The 24,298-nt window shown below is 46.6% G+C and overlaps 1 protein-coding gene across 3 annotated transcripts; it reads right to left on the reverse strand.

Annotated features, from left to right (window-relative positions):
• Window positions 1-34: 34 nt before the first annotated feature.
• VPS33A (VPS33A core subunit of CORVET and HOPS complexes) lies at window positions 35-23,726 on the reverse strand. 3 transcript variants are annotated; one of them, XM_058691348.1, is made up of 13 exons: window positions 23,593-23,726; window positions 21,751-21,816; window positions 21,174-21,301; window positions 20,107-20,293; window positions 12,441-12,557; window positions 11,413-11,587; window positions 10,450-10,643; window positions 8,937-9,063; window positions 7,731-7,798; window positions 7,035-7,172; window positions 4,482-4,619; window positions 1,985-2,153; window positions 35-1,611 (listed from the first exon to the last, which is right to left on the reverse strand). In XM_058691348.1, exons 1-13 carry the CDS (start codon window positions 23,692-23,694, stop codon window positions 1,430-1,432), a joined length of 1,791 nt encoding a protein of 596 aa, XP_058547331.1. In that variant the 5' UTR covers window positions 23,695-23,726; the 3' UTR covers window positions 35-1,429. The 3 variants fall into 3 exon arrangements, with proteins under 3 accessions (XP_058547331.1, XP_058547333.1, XP_058547332.1); XM_058691350.1 differs by lacking the exon at window positions 35-1,611 and having other exon boundaries at window positions 2,013-2,179; XM_058691349.1 differs by lacking the exons at window positions 35-1,611; window positions 1,985-2,153 and adding an exon at window positions 3,252-4,210.
• Window positions 23,727-24,298: the final 572 nt, after the last annotated feature.

The raw sequence follows: 24,298 nt of genomic DNA on the forward strand, positions 1-24,298 counted from the left end.
AAGGAAATCTCTTAAATGTGACCTCTTCTACACCTCACTCTGGAAGAGATTTATTATAGAATTTCTCTTTCACTCCTAACATGCAATGTGCTGACAGAATTTCATTAACGAAACAAAGTGAGGAAAAAACATGTACGGTTACTAATGAACAACAGAAACCACACCCTGCCTCAGAAGGGATGCTGGCCGTGGTCCCCCGGCGGAGGGGAGACTTGCGCAAGGGCCACGAAGCCACCCATTTGGTCCCCTTCTTGGATTTAACTCTTCCAGGCGTTGGGACGGAGCAGGAGGGAGGCAGGGGACGCACGCCGATTTCCAACCTCTCCACCAACACCCCACTCCTCCGCCCCACGGCTAACTAACCGCCTCCTGCAGGAGCAGCTGGTCTCCAAGACCGTCGACGAGCTGCACCAGAGGAGGCTGAGGTACCGGACCAGGGACTGAAGCGGAGCCGTGTTTTGCCAGAGGCCGAGTGTGGAGCGGCCGCACAGAAGTACGCGGGGGCAGCTACCGTGGAGATGGCGTCGGCGAATGCTGATGTCACGACTGCTCCGGGTGGGACCAGCTGGAGGCTGGGGCCCGTGATGGCCGGGGAAGAAAACTGAAGCCCCGGGTGGAGGCATCGGCCACGGAAACGTCGTGCAGTTTATAAGACGTGTGCTAAGCAAGTGTCTTGGAAAAGCGTCTAAGAAAATTCCCAGGAAGCTGCTCCCCAATCCTCATGCCCCTCAACGTAACAAGCCCTTGAGAAGTACGGGAGCCACAGGAGTTTAGCTGGTCAGACAGATGATACATAAGCTTTGATCTGGAGAAAGACGTCCCTCCAGGCCTCCTGCTTTATCGAAGCGGAGGAAGTGAAAGCAGAAAGCACAAGGAATCAACGCTTGCCTTCACGATCAGATATGACGGAGGGGGGGTGACGCCAAACACAACGTGCCAGGCCCTGCAGGAGAAAGAAATCTCAATTCCGAGACGAGACGAGCTCTTGCCTCCACACTCAGCCACTGCCCTGGGCATGACGGGAAAGACGGTACTATCCAATCAGGGGTGAGCCTTTCCAGTTCTCGTTTTTACTTCCTCAGTCCCTGCCTTCTTACTTTAAGCACTGGCCCCCCCGTGTGCAGCTGCAGAAGACGATCCATCCCCACTGTCCTTCGCACGCTTCCAGAAGTCTCTAAGGAGGATCCTGAGCTTAGGACGTTAACAACTGGTGTTTCTTTTACCCAGGTTGATTCTCCTCTGGTCTTCCTTCTTCCGGAAATTAGAAACACAAAAGAGAAGCAGAGAGGAGGAAACCGTGTAATTTAAGAAGCTGACCCCGAAGTAAATTCTGCGTTCTTCCGTTTTTCTTCAGTGAGGTCTCCCTTCCTTGTGGTGGCCTCTCCAAACGAGCTTCCTCTGCAGTTCGCTCAAGTCGACTCTGGGCACCCTAGAAAGGTTTTTCCATTAGGGACTCGATCCAGCTGGCCCCATTCATTAGTTTGGTGGTGGCGATGACATATTCTGTGCCTCCATCTTCCAACTGGGAGAGAAATCGCAGGGCAGCAATTTCAGCAAAGGTTACGCCCCCGAGGAAGAATATCAGAGTCACTCGGTTTTCCCCCGGTTGGCCTAAAATGGAAACATTTCAGAATGAAGAATTATTTATTATGGGTGTTTCTTATCCCACCTCTTAAAAAAATGGCATCGTGTGTAAGGAGCGAAAAATACGGTAACTGTAACTGGGTCTTGGTGCAGACAGTTCCTCGGACACTCAGGAACTCGATCTGGATCTCACCGTTTTCTCTAACTACGGAGATCCTCAACTCGGAGGTTAAGAACTGTCACTCCTGCGGGGAGGGCGGGTTCCGGTGCCCACACCCTCCACCAGCAACCAACGAGAGGTGCGCCGGACTCTGACTCCCGGGTACCTTATGGGGCAACCGCATAATCCACGAAAACCACACCGGCGGTGCGCAGTCGCAGATGCTGGCCACCGACTTACGTTTCTTTTGCAGTCCCGTGGGCAACGGCTGCCGCTCTTCGAAGTGGGGCCCTGGGAGCATGCGCAGAACTTCCTCGATGCTTCGCCAGCCTGGCCGGGACAGCAGCTGGGCCAGCCGCACGCTGAGAGGGGCATAGCCGCTGTACACGTAGGATATGTCCGTGGGATTCTGTTAAATAATTAAAGGAAAAAAGCCTATAGACATAGAGACACAGAGTCACTGAACAGTGGCTTTACGGGGAACCCCAAAATACGCGATTTGCCTGTGAGGGCAGAAACACAAATCAAGGCCGGCCACGTCCCGCTCCAGTCCACCCCGGCTGGGCCCGATTCTTAGCTGCCAGAGGTTCGCTTCCCACTCAAATCTTGAAAACGCCACTCAAAGCATCTCTAGGTACTGGCCACGAAACGAGGTTACCTGGTCTGGCAAGAAACTTCTTGGAGGGTAAGCCGGCGCTCTCTAGCTGAGTAACAACGAGCCCACCCCTTGAACTCGGCTGTCCCACTTCTAGGTATTTACCCTACAGAGGGGGCTTGTACCAGCACAGACCAAAGCGCAAACCGGTAAACTAACACCGTGGGTGCTAGCAACAGACTGGGAACACCCTGAATTTCTAGCGAGAGAAATCTGGCAAGTCGTAAATTAAGGTTTATCTGCAAGACCGCTCTGCGGCCATTAAAAAAAAAAAAAAAAACCCGGGGCGCCTGGGTGGCGCAGTCGGTTAAGCGTCCGACTTCAGCCAGGTCACGATCTCGCGGTCCGTGAGTTCGAGCCCCGCGTCAGGCTCTGGGCTGATGGCTCGGAGCCTGGAGCCTGTTTCCGATTCTGTGTCTCCCTCTCTCTCTGCCCCTCCCCCGTTCATGCTCTGTCTCTCTCTGTCCCAAAAATAAATTAAAAACGTTGAAAAAAAAATTTTAAAAAAAATATGTTTTAAAAAAAAAAAAACCTTACAAAAAAGAATGAAGTAGATCACAGGATCTTCAAGACACAGTGGTAAGTGGTGGTTGGGGTGGGGAGGGGCAGATCAGAACGGTGAGGGAGGGGCGCCCGGGTAGCTCAGTCGGTTGAGCAATCGACCTCAGCTCAGGTCATGATCTTACAGTTCGTGACTTCGAGTCCCGCGGAGCCCGCTTCAGATCCTCTGTCTCCCTGTCTCTCTGCTCCTCCCTCACTCATGTGCTTTCTCTCTCTCTCTCTCTCTCTCTCTCAAAAACAAACATTAAAAAAAAAAAAAAAAAAAAAAGAACAGTGAGAGAGTGGAATCAAGAGTATCTATACTCCCGCTGGGGAAAGTTAATCCAATTTTGCCACTGGAAGAGGAGGCTTTTTAATTATTAGGTTTTGTTGCAGGAGGCAGCCTGATAAAGTGCCTATGAAAGTCCAAAAACAGAAAATAAGAAAAAGAAATTGAGAAAGACTGGCATCAATAGTAAATGTAAAGCAAAGTGCACTCTGCTTTGAGGGTCAGTGGTAGAAAATACTAATCTCATCTCATCTCATCTCATCTCATCTCATCTCATCTCATCTCATCTCATCTTATCTTGGAGAGAGAGAACAAGCAGGGAAGGGGCAGAGAGAGAGACACAGAATCTGAAGCGGGCTCCAGGCTCTAAGCTGCCAACACAGAGCCCAATGCGGGGCTTGAACTCACAAACTGCGAGATCATGACGTGAGCCGAGTCGGACGCTTAACCGATGGGAGTCACCCAGGCACTCTGAAAATACTCATCATTTATGTTAAAATGTCAGTAAGATACAGAAGACTCTTCCTGGAAGGATAGATTTAAAAAAACCGGTTACCGTGGTTCCTTCGGAGGGAAAACCTGGGTTAGGTGTGGAGGGAACCTGACTCCTCACTGTTCGTCTTACTTTTGTATTGGCCAACATTTTCACCACACGTGCTGAATATTTTCGATCCCTCCGCCCTCCTCGGTGCTCTGTGTCCAGGAGGCGAACCTGCCGGCTCTATACCAACGTGCTCCCGTGCCCGATTCGGGTTCGGCCAATGGGAGGCACCGGATGGAATACTGGGGAGTGGGCAGCAGCATGGCGTCAGGGTTATTGCCCTGGCTTCCTCTGGCGACACTGCTGGAGGCTGGCTGTGTCCCTCGACCACAGGCCTCTCTCATCCCTCATCTTGTCAGGCGGCCTCTCCACACAGCTCTTTTCTCCAGGTTGTGGAACGGGTTTCTGCGACAGCTCCTTCTCCTTGCCCTCGGGCCCAGGCTGGCAAGGAATCGCCACTGACTCCTTTCACCGGTTCCCACCCTGCCCACATCTCCCGAAACTCTCCTCAAACCACCCAGTGTGAGAGCACCCTCTCCGCTCCCCGCTGGGATTCTGGGAGATGGAACACGCGAATGCATTACTTTCTCAAACACACTAGAAAACTGTTTCTAGAAAATGCATGGTGGATGTGTAAATCAAGTACCATATGTGGTCACAATAAACCGTTAACAATAGGTAAACGGAGGTGAAGTGGAGGGGTGTGTCTTACCTGTTCGTTTACATCATCCATCCAGAGGCGTAACGTTTTCCGGATCGTTGGGTAATTGTTTCTGCCCCCCGTCTGTGGTTTCAGCAGGCCAGCCTTCTCTAGGTTGTATAAGGTCAGTATGTGCTCATAGCCGTACGTCTGCAAGAGAAGTCGTTTGGCATTGATGTCAGATCAGGAAAAGGGTTTCTGCCACTTTCTAAAAAGAGCACTTCCCACAAATCAATTCGGTTCGTACTCAAGGTCACGTTACCAAAGTCCGTGGGGGATGAGACCTGCCTACCCATTAAAATGAACCCAGCTCACTGTTTTGAAGAGGAATTTAAAGTTATTCCTTTATTTTTATTTTTTTTTCAATGTTTATTTTGAGAGGGGGGGAGAGAGAGCACGAGCGGGAGAGGAGTGGGACAGAGAGAGGGAGACACAGAATCCGAAGCAGGCTCCAGGTTCTGAGCTGTCAGCACAGAGCCAGACACGGGGCTTGAACTCACGGACCGCGAGATCATGACCTGGGCCGAAGTCAGCCGCTTAAGCGACTGAGCCACCGGGAGCCCCTAAAGATTTTACTTTAAAGTCAGAATTTATAGACCCAACTTAAGTGAGCATCAAATAAATAAGTAAATGTGTTATGTACTTTGCAATACACATCTTCCAATTTACAAATAAATTATGTATTTATATGAGATATAATTAGATATTAAAAAACAAGAACGAGGGACATCTACACATCCCGACAAGAAAGATCTGGATATATTAAGGACAAAAACTATCACGATAGAACACTATGTACCGTAGGATTTTACTTCTGCTTTAAAAAAGATACAGGAGGTAACAGTAACAACGGTCAGTACTTACGTACTTTCTGTGAGCAGGGGCGGCAGTCATCTGTTCTAAGAGCTTTGCATACATTAACTCAGTCATCTTTCTAATAAGCCAGTGAGGTAGGTGGTAGTATCGTCTCCATTTGATGGAGGAGTTTAAAGAACCGGCCCAAGGTTACACAGCTAATGAGCAGCAGAGCTGAGACATGGATCCGGCCAGTCTCGCCCCCAAGTCTGTGTACGTAAAGATTCTTTGTACAAAAGTGCAAAGGAGAGTCTGGAAGCGCACAAACTGTTGGTCCTATCTGGGGAGGCAGGTGGTGTGAGCGAGGGGCAGAAGGATCCCCTTTGGCTCCAGGTACTTGACCTTACCAGACTCTTACGTGATAAGAACGCGTGTATTATCTGTGCAATTTTTTTAAAAACAAAACAAGAGGGGCGCCTGGGTGGCTCCACTGGTTAGGCGTCCGACTTCGGCTCAGGTCACGATCTCATGGTTTGTGGGTTCGAGCCTCGTGTCGGGCTCTGCGCTGACAGCTGGGAGCCTGGAGCCTGTTTCGGATTCCGTGTCTCCTCTCTCTGCCCCTCCCCCGCTCACGCTCTGTCTCCCTTTGTCTCAAAAATAAATAAATATTAAAAAAATAAAAATGAACAATAAAAGACAAAACGAGAGAATAACAAAAAAAACTGAATGAGCGTTTAGTTTTAACAACAGTGTATTTAACCGTGGATGGTAATAGCAAATCAACATTCCCCGAGACGTTTTCAAACAGAGGGCAGAATTTTTTAAAATAAAGGTGGCTTCTTCCTAATTATGAAGTAAAACAGGCTTACTCTAAATAAGTCTGAGAAGGAATTATTATCAGAATATTTGCAAAAAGGTCCCTTCCTGAATCAAATGCAATCTAGTTAAGAGCATGGGCACCTGACCCCAGTTCCCTGGGTTTTGGCACTGGCTCTGCCACTTACTGGCTGGGTGACCTTGGGCAAGCTATGTAACTACTCTGTGCCTGAGTGTTTTCATCCATAAAAGGGGGGTGATAACAGCATCTAACGCACAGGGCTGCAGTGAAGGTCAAACAAACGAATACAATAAAGCTTTTTGTTTTTTTTAATCAAAAATTTTTTTAATGTTTATTTATTTTTGAGACAGAGAGAGACAGAGTACAAGCAGGGGAGGGGCAGAGAGACAGGGAGACACAGAATCTGAAGGAGGCTCCACCTTCCGAGCTGTCAGCGCAGAGCCCGACACGGGGCTCAAACCCACGAACTGCGAGATCATGACCTGAGCCGAAGTCGGACGCTTAACCGGCTCGGCTGAGCCACCCAGGAGCCCCAGTAAAGCTCTTTCGGTAGAGCCTGGCACACAGTAAATGCTCGATAAATGTCAGGTGTCATTACGCGAACACAGTAAACAGTGATCAATACCAAGGACAACCCCTCTACCTGTTAGAAAATCTAAAAGACCGTGGAAACAATGTATCAAAACAGGAGCTTTAATTAAAAAGGCTTTTGTTTTTGTTTTAGTGGGCCTCACACCCAGCACAGACCCCCACACAGGGCCCAAACTCACCACCCTGAGGATCAAGACCCGGACTGAGATCGAGAGTTGGGACGCTTAACCGACTGAGCCACCCAGGCGCTCGGAAGTATTTTTGGTATTCAAAATACCAAGAAGTATTTTTTAAAAAGATGTTTCCTCCCTCGGTAAATGAGTAACTTAAAACATACTGACCTGGAGAATTTCTCTTCTGTAATAATCCAAAACTTTTTGTTTGAGTCCACTGTTGCACACAGACTGGAGGCAGACCAGTCTTAACACCTTGATCAGTGGGTGCTTTTGGGCAATACAATCTTCGATGTAACTGTTGACCTGGAAACAAATATATACGTATGCATACCACCGTCCGCTTTGGGGACCTAAAGAACTTAATATTTGCTATTATTTTTCAAAGTGGAGGATGCACTTAGTGATGCAAACGCCCGTCCACACACTGCAGACCACTTCCTGAGAGGCTGCGGGGAGGCTGGGGCATGTGTGAGTGCATCTACTTCAATTATAACGGCGACTTATGGACCATACGGTCCGGAACTTTTCTAGAGAAAAGAGGAATTTCTGTGAATGAAATAATTTTAAATACGTGAACAGAAGTGGATATTTAAAGGAATTAAATGACCCAATTCCCTCAGAAAGCAAATCTCTTAATTTATCTACTACAGGCCTTAAAGACTGCTGATTTCAGGGGCTGGGTCTCCATCACTCCATGCACTGCAGAAAACACCTTGCACAGAGCAAAGTTAAGGAACGGCTACTTGGTGAAACCTAGATTTTCACATTGTGCACTCGCTCTGAGAAATACCCAGGCTCTTCTAAGCTACAATCTTACGTCCGACAAATCATCAATTCTTTGCTAGTTGATTGTTCACATACCTTATCAGTGTCTATTCCAGACATAAACTCCTGCTCCACTGTCAGTTTATCAAAGAAGTCTTCCGAGGCTAAAATGGAATTAGCAAATTTGCAACTTAGATATTCAGTAAATGTTGATTTACCGGAACACTGTGTTTTTCTACACAGAAGACGATGAACAAACGAGACGTGCAAAAAAAGCAAGCAAGCAAAAGGTTCAAATTGTCATCTGAGGGGCGCCTGGGTGGCACAACTGCTTAAGCGTCCGACGTCGGCTCAGGTCACGATCTCGCGGTCCGTGGGTTCGAGCCCCGCGTCGGGCTCTGTGCCGACGGCTCGGAGCCTGGGGCCTGCTTGGGATTCTGTGTCTCCCTCTCTCTCTGCCCCTCCCCCACTTACTCTTCTGTGTCTCTCTCTCTCTCTCTCTCAAAAATGAATGAACATCAAAAAAAAAATTTTTTTTAATCGAATAAATTGTCATCTGAAAACAATCTTCTAAAAACATGGAAAATCCTACAACACTGTCCTCCTAAATCACATCAAGACGTAGTTGACCGCTGTACCCCTTGGCGATCCTCAGGACTCCACACAGATCTCAAGAACCGTGCCCTAACAGGGAAAGCTAATCTTCCCAGCATTTCACTCCCATCAGCAAATTCCACCAGTTTTAACTGATTTCAACGGACATGGAAACAAAAGACTGATTTTCTAATACCATGTTCTACTTCAGGTTCAAAGTACACTTCATAATACGGGGCACCCATGTTTTAGGAATAAACTCGTCTTTGGTTTAATATATCTCTTCTGAGTTCTTTCAAAACACTCAGCGTGTGAGCTCTCTACCCATTCTGCAGGAGGTTTTCAAGGGAAAAACAAAAACAAATGTGGAAACGTCACATTGCTCTGATTAAATAACCCTTAGCAAGAGGGAAAACACTAGACTGAAAAAATAGAGCCTCATTATGGCGGCAAACTCGCAGTAGAGTTTTTTTCTCTTATCACTCTTCCAAGTTATTTTGCTTTAGGATTACAGTGTTTTAGTAACAGGAAAAAATGGGTTAACTACGAACGGAACGCTTCTAACTCTGAACGTGCACACACTTAATTAACGCTGCAAATAACACGTTAAAACGGAGCTGCCTTTCCCAAGGAGGCGTCACAGTGCCAATGACCCCGGTGCGCGCAGGTCGGCCCCAGATGAAAACCTTCCCTCCACGGGATACTCACTGGTAACGTCTTTGATTAACTCGGCGATCGACGTGTGGTTTGCGAGCGAGCCTCTCGCTGCCTGCATGTGGGGCAGCTGGGACACGAACTGCTTGATCTCCCCGACCGTCTTGGCGTTGTGCCTTTCCTGAAATGGATGGAACAGCAGACCCATCGGGCAGGGAAGGTATTTTTAAAGCACTCCGTTCTGCGCGTTGCTCAGAGGATGTCTCATTTATTATCGATGTGAAAGAAAGAACGGGATACAAATAGAGCAGGCCAAACCCAGGTCCCACGTTACGAATGAAACAAAAAAGAGGAGTTCGTGGTGCCTGATGACCGTGTCGGTAGTTCGGAGAGCAAACGTGTGAGGGTTTCTCCTCCTCTGCCCGGGCTCAGATCGTGAGTGGTATCTGCAGACATTGGAGTAACACTGGAGTATTCGTGGGGGACGCTATTAGGTTACCCACAAGCGCTTCGAGTAAAACACAGAAACGCTGTCAAGAGGGGAACGTAAGCAGCAAGAAGTGTCCTCTAGAATAATAATAAAAAAACTCATTCTTACTGCTGGATCTCAACCTTGAATATCGTCCATGGAAAAGTGAACCTCGCTTAGTGATTTTTTTTTTTTTTTTCCAAAATGTAATCATTTAAACCAAAAGGAACTTCAGAAATATGAGTATCAGGGGCGCTTGGGTGGCTCAGGTCATGATCTTGCGGTTTGTGAGTTCGAGCTCTGTGCTGGCAGCTCAGCCTCCTTCGGATTCTGTCTCCCTCTCTTTCTGCCCCTCCCCTGCTCGCACTCTCCCTCTCAAAATTAAAACATAAAAAAATATATATATATGACAATCAATCAATAAATATAATCCCTAAGAAAGACGAAATCTAATATATACTCGGTGGGAAATTAGTTTTCAAAAATTCTGCCAGTTTATGTTTCCAAAGTCTAAATATTCAGGGTTTAACATCTTCCTGAATTTCCACGTTTCCAAAACGAGCTCCCCCAAGAATAACTCAGTGGCCGGGCAAGAGGAGACAGGAAGGTGAAAATGAAACTGCCTCTCTCATTATCACCTCCCACATCTGCGGGGCTCCCCCGTCACCTACCCGCTGGCTTAAACTTCGAGCTTCCACCCCAAGCTGCAAGTTCTATTCTAGGGGATCTTTTATTTATGGCCCAGCTGGTTCCATCTTGTGTGAGGTAGGAAATCACGAAAAAGAAGAGGGTAAAGCAAATATTTACGACACAAGTCTGTGAACCGCACACCCAGCTCCTGCCACCCTGCAAAAAAGGAGCGGGCTCAAAACCTTCTGTTGTGGGTCTGGCAACGAGTTCTAAAAGAAGGCCCGTGGGGCCCCCAGGACCAAACGCACAGCTCCTTAGAAGAGAAATGTGCAATGACGCTGTCGCCCTGCTTCAAGGTGGGGGCGGGGGGGGGGGCGGGAGGTGTCTCTCTGGGGCTCTGCCCCTCTTCCTGGGAGGGGCAGTCTAGCCCATGACCTTGGGCGCAGCAAGACAGCCAGACCGCCTCACCTCAAACGCTGCGGAGATCACCTTTGCTTTCTTGCTAAGTACTGAGCCCACCGCATTGAAGTTTTTGTCTCGGATCTCAGCGTATAGCTCCTCTGCAGAATTCAGCTGAAGCTTCTTGGCTTCCGTGGGAAGGTCCTTCCCGCCATCGCCCTGTTTCTTAGGTACAAATTTCTCCGGAGGTAACTTCACATAACCTGAGCCACAATGGAAGGAGACAAGCGCCTGGGTGAATTTACCGGCAGAACCGATCAAGTGCTCAGGCTCGAAACAGACTTCTCCAGCTCAGGAGAGAAGGAAGCCCTTGGCTTTAGGGAAAATGGCGTATGGCACAGAGGTTTCAGTTTTTCCCATATCAAGGTACACTTTGGTCACAAGTAAATCAATCAGGATTGTTACTAAACGTTTCTAAAATTTTAAATGCCGACAGAAACAAGCATCATGTGGGCCAAAGTGACCTCTGACCTAATAATCTGTCGCATCCAACTGCTAGCCGGCCTCCCCAGGCTTCCATCTGGTGTCCCCAACCTCGACTACCTGCCCTTCCCTGGATATACCCCACAGCAATCTCCCCTGTAGCGTCCCTGCATTTATGACATGGTGTGCCCCACGCTGTGCCCTCTCCGCAAACCCAGGGCAAATGCCGCCTCTCCGACAAGCTTTCCTGAACAACTGCCAGCCGGGAGGGCCTACAGTCTCCGAACTGCAACGCCACCTGAATCTAACCCATGGCCACAGCTCACGGGGATAAGCACAGTCTGCACACAAAGCACCTGGCCAGCCCTTGTGGCACCGAAGACAGAAGTTTTTGCTTGGACTTTGTCTGAAAGCCGAAAGTCAGTATTTTTATTTTCTCAAATATCCTCTGATTTACATGCAAAGACAGCATCTCAAAAAAAACGAAGAAACCTTCTGGATGTCTGTATCCAGTGACCTGTTAGTAAACACAGATGTCGCTTTACTTACTGTTCTGAATGCCATAAATTTCATCAATGAGTCCCTCATACGTAAGCTGCGTGGCAAGAGGCGTTAATAAATCCACGTTTCGATCAAGCAGCAAGAGATTATCAAAAACAGGAAATATTGAATTTTGGCTTCCTGTAAACTCTCTCTTCATCCTGATCATCATATTGGCCACTTGCTGGAAATCAAACATTGGATCAGATGGGACTTTCCTGGGAATTAGCTGATTTTCAAATTTAGCTCAAGACAGAGAAGAGCGTCTGCTGTTGGCCACCCACTCGAACACGTACATGTACCCCAACACTGGCCACTACTCAACGAGGCATGAGCTCTGACACAGTCTGTTCTCGTTATTCATGGTACTTTTGTAGAGTCACCATGACCACTGACTTAGCGAATACGGAGCCACTGCTCTGAGGGGAAATACAGGGTTAAGTTCCCGTGAGCCTCTGGTGACAACATTTTTATCAACTAATCAATGTGTGTTTCTATTTAAAGACACCTTATTTAATATATACTGTTGATTCACCAACAATGAACTCATAGCCAACAGCACTGTAACTCATGCCCGAAGGAAGCTTAGCCAACATAGGTATTTTCTCCGTACAGCACACCAGAACCTTCCTGAGCTTGGGATCACCGGACAGTGCTTTAGGACAACCTGTGGGGCCATGTGAAACAGCGAGATGACCGATAAAAAGCACAAAAGTGCAAGAAATATGGCGTTAAGTAGCACACGGCACTATATAGTCCCTGTTTATAGTCCAAGAGATGAAACAAGAAGGCAGAGCATCACTTTACTGGATGTCAGCTGGGAACAGGCACATTGGACAACTCAAATTTTTTGCTACCCTGGACCTGTCCACAAAACACCGTGACTATCGGTCTGGGGGGTTACGAGTACATTTCAGCAACTAGGTGAATTCACAAACAGGACTGGCTGTACTTATTTGTAAACAGCTTGCTATCACTCCCCTTTTGGGTAGCAGGGCACCCCTTCCTTCACCCCAGAAACACATGCCACTTCTTACCCTGGCACAGTCTCCTTTCCCAAAGATCTGGGGGATTGTCCCGTACAGAGCCTGCAGGGTCATCAGCCCCTTGGCTGCATGGTAGAGGCTGGTCTGGTCACTCTCCAGGTAGCATTCCTGTTGGGGGGGGGGGGGGGGGAGAAGGGTGGTTACTGCCAGGCCACAGTCATAGGGTGCTTGCCAGCACCCGCCTCTGTCTGGTACTGGGGTTTTCCACTCATTTCCCACTTTGCCTGGAAGGGGCGGGGGGGGGGGGACGCGAGACCGTTTTGTCAAGCTGCTCTTTGGGAGTCTAGAGCACAAGGCCAACAGCGGTGCTATGGAGATGCAGCTGTGGAAGCAACTGGCAGAGCCTTCTGGAAGAAAAGTGTTCGTCAAGCACACCAGGTGTACTTTACGAGCTCGTCAGTAAACTGATTAACAAAGACTTACAAGGGGAATGGGTTCTCCCACTCACCGTGGGGAGTGTAGACCCTGGCAGGACATTCTGGGAAGGCCCTATGCTAATACCCATAAAGGCACATACTCTTTGACCCCTGGAGCCCCAGAGGACCACAAGACAGGGTACTTAGCCGTTTTGACAAACACAAGGTTTTCACATATGCTGCCAACAAACAAAGGTCCTAACGTCTTGAGAAGTGAAAGGGGGTGGCTGAAGAATCTTTAGATTATGATTTCATTTTTAGAAAATACATTTTATGATATAAAATATACAAGGTCTATTTTGTAAAGGCCAATAAAATGCACACAAGACCAGCTGGGAAGTAAGAGGGGAAACACTCAGATCTGATCCTCGTCGGGGGAGGGGGGCACGGTTCTAGACTCAGACAGCCTTGATCTGGGCCCCAGCCGGGCCACTTTCCAGCTGCTCCCTGGGCGGGTGAGAAAAACCTCTGCGTGCCTCAGCTTACCCATCAGTAGAAGGGAGTATCGTCCACAAAGCATAAGGAGAAGAAAATGCATGTAGAACATTTAACTCCAGCACTTAAAAGTATACAGTAAGTGCTTAATAAATGTTAGTTTTTATCATTTGGAATTGTTTGGACTTTTCCCCCCCACAAATATCACCCATCCATAAGTCAAAATGGTACACAGCACCAGACACCTGCCCTCCACCCACCCACCCAACGTGTCTCTAGCCTCCAAAGCCAGGAGGGAAAGGACACCAGAGGAATCAGGGAAGACAGAGTAGAGCACTAGTGCACTCCCCCCTGGGGAGGGAGGAGGGCTGTCCCCCAAAGACACTGACGAGTGTGTGGTCACTACTGGAAGCAGTGACGGATGACGGCTCTTCCAGGTCTGGGGTATTTTAACACTGCAGTGAACGGGCCAAGCCAAGATCAAGAATGTCTGGAGACACTTTCTGGCAAAATTGCTTAGAACTCCTGATTGGAGCAGAAGTGAGATCAAAATTCAAGGAAGAAAAAATTAGGGAACATCTCCCAAATAGCATTCATATTTTTAACTTAAAAAGTTTTACCACTACAGGTATTTCTTTTACGAGTCTCTTTTCTTTTTTTTTTTTTTTTTTTTTTTTTTTTTTTAACATTTTTTATTTATTTTTGGGACAGAGAGAGACAGAGCATGAACGGGGGAGGGGCAGAGAGAGAGGGAGACACAGAATCGGAAACAGGCTCCAGGCTCCAAGCCATCAGCCCAGAGCCTGACGCGGGGCTCGAACTCACGGACCGCGAGATCGTGACCTGGCTGAAGTCGGACGCTTAACCGACTGCGCCACCCAGGCGCCCCTCTTTTCTTTTTAATATTCATTTATTTTGAGAGAGAGAGAGAGAGAGAGAGAGAGAGAGCACGCACGTGCATGTGCACACGAGCGCATCAGCAGGGGGAGGCGAAGAGGGAAGGAGAAAAATCCTAAATAGGCTCTACACTGCTAGCATGGAGACTGACGCAGGGCTCAAACCCACAAACCACAAGATCAAGACCTGAGCTGAAATCAAGAGTTGGATGCTTAACCGGCTGAGTCGCCCAGGTGCCCCCACAAGTCTATCTTTAAAAAAAGATTTAAACGTTAACAACGGGGTGCCTGTGTGGCTCAGCCGGTTAAGCGTCTGACTCTTGATTTCAGGTCAGGTCACGATCTCAGGGTCATGAGACTGAGCTCCACATCAGGCTCTGAGCTGGGCACAGAGCCTGCTTAAGATTCTCTCTCTCCACCTCTGTCTGTCTCCTGGGGCGTGCATGCACACACTCGCTCTCTCTCAAAAATAAGTAAATAAATAAATAAAAGTTATTAAATAAATAAAAATAAATAACAGATATTAATCTTGAATTTTTTGCTCTAAAATAATTGGTGATGGGGTGATTATTTGTGTTAAATGTCCTAACTCTACTGTGAGTTTGTGGAATTTCAAGCCAGGAGGACATCTGGAGAGGGACAAACGTTAGTATCATTAACATTTCAATACACATATTTTTTGACCTCCAAATCCCACATACCTACAGTGTTTACAAAGGAGACAGATTTATAGACACTGATTTGTATGTGTATATACGAAGGCCACAATACGTCAAGCACTGTCCTTGAGTGCTGTGAACGGGCCAGGCCCAGTCAACGGGCTGACCTCTGATTCCCACATTTCACACAGTACAATGATGGAGAAGGTTACAATCACATCCCCAAAGCACAGAAAGATCTCCATGTGCCTTTGGATGCCAAAAACCACTAAATTATGCTCACTACTTAAAATCACATAAATACGTAAAAATTACATCAACTCCATCCGAAATCAGGGTTGAGGGGCACCTGAGTGGCTCAGTTAAGTATCAGACTTCAGGTCATGATCTCATAGTTTGTGAGTTCGAGCCCTGCATCAGTCTCTGTACTGACAGTTCAGAGCCTGGAGCCTGCTTCGGATTCTGTGTCTCCCTCTCTCTCTCTCTCTGATCCTCCCCCGCTCACGCTCTGTCTCTCTTTCTCTCTCTCAAAAATAAATAAACGTTAAAAAAAAAAAAAAAAAAAGAAATCGGGGTTGCATTTAGCATTAGGTGGAACCTGGGGCTTTACCATCCAGACAAAATCGTTGATTTCTAAACGGAATCTGAGGTGAACGTACAAAACCAAGAGCTTGAAATTTGCAGCAGAAAATAATTGTCCCTTTTTTTTGCAAATCACCAGAAACACAAAGAGGAAATCTCTCCTCTGGGCAGGTTTCCTCATGCCAGGACGAGTCTTCCTCAGCTGCTACCAACTCCCATTAATTACACAGATGTGAATTAATTACATGTGGGCACAGCATTACAGATATGAGGGTGCAGATACAGCAAAATGGCAGTGCTGGAATCCAAGTGATGGGTATGTGGGTGTTTCCTGTAGAACGCTTTCAACTTTTCTGTATGTCTGAGGTTCTTCACACAAAATGTTGGGGGGAGGGGGAATCTGTACGGTCCTTGGATGAGATTCAGTATATAAGCAAAACATCAGGGAATGTGGCAAAAAAGGAGCCAAGAAGGTCTCTTCGTTATTCAAATTAATCAGTGCGGCCAAATGAAATCTACTGCCCCAAGTAAACTCTTTTTAGGCGATGATCACTGTAACAACGCACTGGGGGAGAAAAAGTTCCAAATAATTTTTTGTACAACACCAGAAGGTTCTCAAAAGTTCTAGTGTCCAGACCAGCAGCATCACAAGCCCATGAATCTAGGAAGGAAATATGGACAAATGTGACTCCGCTGAAAAACACACATGGCAAAAACTACCACAAGCAAAATTAAAAGACAAATGTCAAAGGAGAGTAAGCACAGTTAAAGCCTACAGCTTCGGGGCAGACGTGTACAGGACTATTCACTATAGCACCACCTCCAACGGCACAAGGTGAGAAACACCGCAGTGTCCTTCAGAAGGAGACTGGTTTGATAAATCGTGATACCTCCAAACAATGGAACACTATGCAACTTCAAATAAAAATACAGAAGCAAACGGGGCGTCTGGGTGGCTCAGTCAGTTAAGCGGCCGACTTTGGCTCAGGTCATGATCTCGCGGTTTGAGTTCGAGCCCTGCATCAGGCTCTGTGCTGACAGCTCAGAACCTGGATCCTGCTTTGGATTTTGTGTCTCCCTCTCTCTCTGCCCCTCCCCTGCTCACACTTTGTCTCCCTCTCTAAAAAAATAAATAAACATTAAAAAAAATTAAAAATACAGAAGCATTTTCATGTATGGTATAAATTAACCTTGAGATATATTACTAAGAGAATAAAGCAAGATACCAAACTTACATAGGATATGACACCATTTGTATAAAAGTGAGGAGGGTATTTTACATATACTATGAGCTATAGTTATGTAAAGCATCTCTGAAAAAAGAAAAGAATTAGTAATAGTGATTGCTTCTGGGAGGGATTTGGCAGCTTGAGAACAGGGAGGCTTATTTTTCACTCTGTACTGTTTCTTACTCAAAGAAATGTATCACTGTGCAAGGATAATGTTTTCAAACACTTTCAAATCATTTTATTAAATGTAAAGTAATACTCCTTTTTTTTAAAGTTTATTTGTTTTGAGAGAGAGAGAGAAAAAGAGAGAGAGAGAGAGAAAAAGAGGGAGAGAGAGAGAACGCACACGGGAGGGACAGAGAGAGAGAATCCCAAGCAGCGCCCACACCATCAGCATGGAGCTCGATGCAGGGTTTGAACCCACAAACTGTGAGATCATGACCTGAGGCGAAACCAAGAGTCGGGCCTTACCCACTGAGCCACCCAGGCGCCCCAGATAAGGTAACATTCTTATGAGAGAAAATGTTCTTTGAAATAAAGATGGTAAATAAAACAAATACATAAAATTACATTTGCAAGAAAACTCTCAGAACTGGAAAAGGCATGCACATTCACTATAAACACATGCTGAAAATACTCAGTGGAGAAAACCATTGCTGGAACAATGGGCTGCCCACTCGGAAAAAGTTAAACAAGCCCCTACCTCATACCACACACTCCATAAAACACACAATTCAAACTAGCTTAAAAACCTGAATATAAAAAGCAAAACTTCAAGACTTTCCAAGGAAAATATACAATTTTCTATATCTTCAGGGTGGAAAAGGATTTATTAACACTCAAGAGCACAAGCTAATGGGGCGCCTGGGTGGCTCAGTCAGTTGAGCGTCCGATTTCGGCTCAGGTCACGATCTCACCACTCTGTGAGTTGGAGCCCCTTGTCGGGCTCTGTGCTGACAGCTCAGAGCCTGGAGCCTGCTTCGGATTCTGTGTCTCCCTCTCTCTGCCCCTCCCCCGCTCACATTCTGTCTCTCCCTCTCTCTCAAAAATAATAAACAAACATTAAAAAAAAAAAAGCACAAGCTAAAAGAATAAAAGTGATATATTTAACTACTTTAACTTGGAAGACTCACATCTCTCTCTTTCAAAGCTTACAACAAAGCCACAGTAATCAAGACAGTATGGTACTGACATAAGGACAGACATATTGATTAAGGTAAAGAACGGAGACACCAGAAATAAACACTTACACTTACAGACAACCGATTTTCAACAAGGGTACCAAGACAATTCAATGAGGAAAATACCATCACCTTCCAGCAAACGGTGCGGGAACACATGCACAGCCACATGCAAATGAATGACGTTGGATCCCTACTTCACATCAGAAAAAAAATGAACTCAAAATAGGTCAAAGCCCTAAACGTAAGACTAAAACCATAAAATTCTTTGAAGAAAACATCAGGGTAAATTCGTTACCCCAGGTTAGGCAATGACTTCTTAGATGGGACATCAAAGGCATAAGCAACAAGAAGGAAAAAACAGATAAACTGAACTTCAAAATTAAAAATTGTCAGGAAGGACGCCTGGGTGGCTCACTCGACTCTTGATCACGGCTCAGGTCTTGATCTCAGGGTTGTGAGTTCAAGCCCCATAATGGGCTCCATGCTGGGTGTGAAGCTTACTTAGAAACATTTTTCGTGGTGGGAAAAAAAAAAACTGTGTGTGTGTTTTGAAGGACCCCACTTTTACCAAGTGAAAAAAAACCTCACAGAATGGGAGAAAATGTTTGCAAATCTGGTATCTGATAAAAAAGGACTTGCATCCAGAACATACTAAGAATTCTTACAACTCTTCTAATGAAAAGATACAATATCCCAATTTTTAAAATGTGTCAGGGAGCGGAATAGACATTTCTTTAAAGGAAGACATACCGACGGCCAATCAGCACATGAAAAGGTGATCAGCATCACTGGTTGCTATGGAAATGTAAATCAAAACCACAATGAGATAATGTTTCACACTCACCAGGATGGCAAGCCAAAAAGACGATGGTAGGTTGGTGAGGATATAAAACTGGAACCCTTGGGGCGCCTGGGTGGCTCAGTCGGTTAAGCGGCCGACTTCGGCTCAGGTCATGATCTCGCGGTCCGTGGGTTCAAGCCCCGCGTCGGGCTCTGTGCTGACAGCTCGGAGCCTGGAGCCTGTTTCAGATTCTGTGTCTCCCTCTCTCTGACCCTCCCCCGTTCATGCTCTGTCTCTCTCTCTCTGTCTCAAACATAAATAAACGTTAAAAAAAAAAACAACAACAACAACAACAACAAAAAAAACCCTGGAACCCTCATCTACCTCTGGCTGGAGCAGAAAATGGTGCAGTCACTGTGGATCCCCCAAACGTTAAACACAGAGTTTTATCATATGACCTGGCAATTCTACTTCTAGGTATATCTAACAGAAATGAAAACACATGCACATACAAAACCTTGTATTAACGTTTGCAGCATCGTGATGGCTGACAAGTGAAAAATCATGATCCGAACACTCTAGATGAACGGTAAACACAGTGTGGGAGATCATTACAAAGGAATACTATTTGGCAATCAAAAGGAAGGGAGCTGACACCTGTTACAACGTGGATGAGCCTGGAGAATATGAGGCTAAGAGGCCAGACACAAAGGACCACACGTATATGACTTCATTAATAAGAAATCTCCAGAACAGGCAAATCCATACAGACGGCACAAGACTAGGGACTGCCAGTAGCTTGGGGGAGAGAGTGACTGCTAATGGGCAGAGGGTTTCTTTATGGGATGATAAAAATGTTCCAAAATTAGACAGTGGTGATGGTTGCACAACTCTGTGAATATACTGAAAACTGATGAACTGCACACTTTATTTCTGAGAGAGAGAGAAAGAGAGTGCATGAGCAGGAAAGAGGGGTCGAGAGAGAGAGAGAGAGAGAGAGAGAGAGAGAGAGAATCCCAAGCAGGCTCCTCACTGTCAGCACAGAGCCCGACTTGTGGCTCAGTCTCGCCAACCATGAGATCATGACCTGAGCTGAAACCAAGAGTCGGACACTCAACCGACTGAGCCACCCCGACGCCCCTGAACTACACCTTTAAAAGGGTAAATTTTATGGTATGTGAATTTTGTCTCAATAAAGCTGTTATAAAAAAATTAAGCACAGGGGCACCTGAGTGTCTCAAATGGTTAAGCGTCTGACTCTTGACATCGGCTCAGGTCACGATCTCACGGTTCATGGGATCGAGCCCCACATCGGGCTCTGCACTAACAGCTCGGAGTCTGCTTGGGATTCTCCCTCTCCCTCTCTCTCTGCTCCTCCCCTGTACATGCAGGCATGTGCGTGCCTCTCTTTCAAAATAAACTTAAAAAAATAAATAAAAAAAATAATAAAGTCTGAAATTAAATGTCAAACTTACTTTGAATGCACCCTCTGATTCCATGGATAAGAGATCCCCATCAAATGGAATGAGGTCTAGGCTGTACTCCTCCCTATGAATAAAGGATCCCAAAACACCCAGGTCTTTCAACCTCTGTTCACACAGTAAACTTCGTCGTGGAACAAACAAAATGTGGAAATCCCTTGCTGGGCCACGTTTGTCTTCACTGCAAGAGAAGTAACACTTGTTAGCTTGCATGCGCCTTCGAGTCATAGGCTATTTCATCTATTTTATTCCTGGAGCCTGGCCTGTTGCTTGGCACACAGCAGGCGCTAAATAAATGGGCATCAGATAAACGCACTCAAACTGCTGCATAGTTGGCTCTCTCTCTCCCTCTCCCTCTCTTTTTTTTTCCCTGAAAGAGGCGTTGATTCACAGCCAGTGTTTTGTGAAGCATTTTCTAGCTTTCTCTTAAACCATTTATGGGGCATTAAGCTCTCAGGTTTATTGAAACAGGATGTCCATGTCTAACTGAAAAACAGATGGTTCTTTAACCAAACCAATGCTGTGACACAGTCTTACAGAAAAAGGAAAGATCACTCTTGACTTCCACCTCTAGTCTCCTTGACAGTGGGCCTCCCAAAATAGCCCATATGCTTTTAAGATTTTAAGGGCCTTTTCAATCAACTGTACCACAGAGTGCAAACTGGGCTAAGAACTTCCTCTATAGATTGGATGCTACGTTAAATTTTAATCGGCTCATACTTATTTTGCTTATGAAATTCGAGCACGCTATATACAGTGTATTGAAAGATGACCATTAGAGATTTTGTGGTTTTAATCAGGGTCCTTCCCACCGATAACAGGTCCAAATTTTTAGTTGTCCTGAAAACGGGGTTATATGATGACCCCCTTCTCCAACTGTCTGAACAAGTTCATGGGAGCTTCCCATTCCCCTCTTACATTCTTTCACGCCTGCCCAGTTTTCTAAAAGACCACCTTCCCATTCACTGCCAAGACAAGGAGGTTGCAAGGAAGAGTTCGGTATGTTAAAACCCTGAGAAGGATCAACCTCTTTTGGTCCAAACAGAAACTCTGGGAGATACCTGAGCACATTTTCAGCAATTATATCCATCAACTCTAGCCTGGGTCTGACAAAAAAAATAATATTCTTGACATCAGCTGCTGGCAAACGACTTCCTTTAAGTGTGAACATTTTCTCCACTTCATGTTCCTAAGAAAACACATACACAAAAGGTTAACAAAAACCCTGTACTTTACCTATCATATCCAGATTCAGTCATCATAAACACTCCCAGCCAAAAGTGCATAATGCTTCATTAGCAAAATTTAGATTCCCCAAAGCCAGATGTATAAAGGACAAAGTTTCAGGATTAAGTCAATGCTATTGCACCTGAATTCAAATGACTCACATGATGACCTGTCAATGACACCAGGTGATGGTCACATAACACAATGCTAGTAATTTCTCTAGAATTAGGATCAGTATAAAATCACTGGCCAGTGGCCACTGTATAAAAAATGTTAGACATGCATCAGCATCAGTGTCTATAAAGACCAAAGAACTCTGCAAGTCAATTACTCAGGAAAAATGTAAAATCCTATTATTACTAAAGCACAGAATTTACTAATCCCCAAACAAAACCCAAATAGCTCATTTACCTTCAGTAGAGAATACTGTGCAATCAGGCCAAATGGTCCTGTGAGGTACTCATCCCAAACTATTGCCTGTAGGAGGAGAGAAACTTTCTCTTGTTAGGGTTAATACCAGGAATTTCAACAATATCGACAGAAAACAGCAGTCAGAGGACGTAGTAGGAATATTTGCTTCAAACTGAATTAGCAAAAATTTTAACTGGCTCTAATCACATTCGTATCTTACAGGTCTAAAGAAAAGCAGGATCTGGACAAGGATGTTACTGTTGTCACGGGAAAGTTAAGACATAACCACCGTCCTCAAACAGGAAGAAGGAACTGTAGTTTGTTGCGTATTTGTGTCATGGTATTAACGAGTAGATTGAACCAGATGGAAACTGCCAATGGCAACAGCTCAGTCTAGCATTTTACATGGAAATGTCACATAATCCAATTATATAAAATTAAAACCTTGGATGTAGGTATTACGAATCTTATTTTGACAGAAGAGGAAAGTTTTAAAGGGTTTGGGAAGTTTAAGTAACATGTCCAGGGCCACGTAGGGACTTTGGACCTTACATATAGTATAAGGGGACTAGAACCCCAGCGTAGAACTCAGCTGACAACTCACGGGTCATTGTTCTGGGCTCCCATGAACATTATTACTGCTCATCTCCAGTGTCATTTCTTCTTCTTCCCTTATTTATTTATTTTGAGGGACAGAGACAGAGCATAAGTGGGGGAGGGGCAGACAGAGAGGGAGACACACAATCCAGAGCAGGCTCCAAGCTGTCAGCACAGACCCCTATTGGCAGGGCTCGAACCCACAAGCCGTGACATCATGACCTGAGCTGAAGTGGGAGGCTCAACCGGCTGAGCCACCCAGGCACCCCTCTTCTTCCCTTTTTTAACTGAAATTTTTACTGAGGTAAGTGTAGATTAACTTTTATTTGTAAGAAATATTAGAGAGAGAGCCCCTGCATGCTCTGCCCAGTTTCCCCCAATGGTAACAGTTTGCAAAACCACAGCACAATATTACACCCACAATATTGCCATTGATCCAATCCGTGATGTTATTCAGATTTCAGTATCATTTCTTGAGCCTGAACTGGGCACCTAGGGCTTAGCCTGCCTTTTTCTCTCAATGGCTGCTAGCACCCACTCCATCTCTGGAAGTTCTGTTCTTCCTAAAACCGATTCCTGAGATTCCCCAGTTTTCCTTGCCTTTTCGGAGTTGTACTGCCAGTTACTTAGGGGGACAAATAAACCCTAAGGAGAGAGGAGAAAGATGACAGCACTTAGACGAAATCCTATTAAGTCCTTGATCTACAATTTCTCAGTCGTGAGCTGGGTGGTAGTAAACGTCTAACAGGAGAAACAAACCCTAGAAAAGTCACGTTAAAACCGCAAATAACTACAACCTCTTTCATAATACGTGTGAGCAGCAGGTTCTAAGATGCTAGTGCTACACAGGCTTTTAAAGGTACGACATGCATGATCGCTGTAAGGCATGTTCACTGGCCCATCGACATCCTTGGGCCGGGCCCGCCCCATTCGTCCTGTTCCCAGGGGGCACCAGAACTGCCCCTCTGGATCTGAGGGCCACCTGACATAGCTAAGGTTCACGATGGCCTGGGATACCACAGTGGCTTACTCTGCTGCAACAAAGCAATCGCGATGCCACGCCGACTCCTGCCGTGTGCCCCAGCCCCACCGGCAGACCCCTCTCCCCCGCGCATTGGTCCTGCCCGCTCCCCTCCTCGGAAGCCCCAGGGACCTCGTGCACCAGGAGCTCAGGCAATCGGGCACCGGATTGGGCCAGGAGGGACGGGGGGCTGGAAAGCAGTGTCGCCGCCTCCCATCGCTCACCTTGCTTCCCGCGCACTTGTCCAGGAACTCTCGCAGCTCGCGACGCACCGCCTCGCGCAGCACGTTCAGGTTCACTCGTCCGTAGGACAGGTGCGCCGCCATCTTGCTTCCCCCTAGGCGTAGCCCACGAACGCAGTCACATGACGGCGCGTTCACGTGACCAGGACGGCTGACCGCCCCCTCCCCCCGCCTCCCCAGCCAACGCGGAAGCTGAGGTGGGCCGGCGCCTACCGTCTTTGCTGAATCAGGCGCCCGCTGCTTTCCCTCTGCTGCATCGGTCCCGAAGCTCCCCAAGACCCCCGGCTCCATCGAGACCCTGCCTCAGTCCAGGAGTCGTTGGACGCTGAGAACTGAGTTGAGAGACGGGGACTGGGTCCTACTTCTTCCGCTTAAAAATCGCGACTTTCTTCGTAGCAGCAAGCGTACCCGCTATCATGGAACTCTTTTAAATTATGGCAGTCATGGGTGGCTCAGTCGGTTGAACGTCCGACTTCGGCTCGGGTCATGATCTCACAGTCTGTGAGTTCGAGCCCCACATCGGGCTTTGTGCCGACAGCTCAGAGCCTGGAGTCTGCTTTGGATTCTGTGTCTCCCTCTCTCTCTGCCCCTCCCCTGCTCATGCTCTGTCTCTCTCTGTCTCAAAAATAAATAAAAACATTAAAAAAAAAATTATAGCAGTCAGAAAGCCCTCCGCTTTGCTCTTTTA

Source organism: Neofelis nebulosa, chromosome 11, assembly GCF_028018385.1.
Source record: "Neofelis nebulosa isolate mNeoNeb1 chromosome 11, mNeoNeb1.pri, whole genome shotgun sequence".
Classification (NCBI taxonomy): Eukaryota; Metazoa; Chordata; class Mammalia; order Carnivora; family Felidae; genus Neofelis; species Neofelis nebulosa.

What these genes read in the sequence shown, in the direction of transcription:
- VPS33A (XM_058691348.1), bottom strand. Translation starts at nt 23,694, where the DNA reads ATGGCGGCGCACCTGTCCTACGGACGAGTGAACCTGAACGTGCTGCGC. An exon ending in AATCAGAGGGTGCATTCAAA is followed by an intron (nt 12,558 to 20,106) that starts GTAAGTTTGACA and finishes CCCCCCCAACAG; the next exon opens with GAATGCTACCTGGAGAGTGA. An exon ending in CTGGAATAGACACTGATAAG is followed by an intron (nt 7,173 to 7,730) that starts GTATGTGAACAA and finishes ATTTGTTTCCAG; the next exon opens with GTCAACAGTTACATCGAAGA.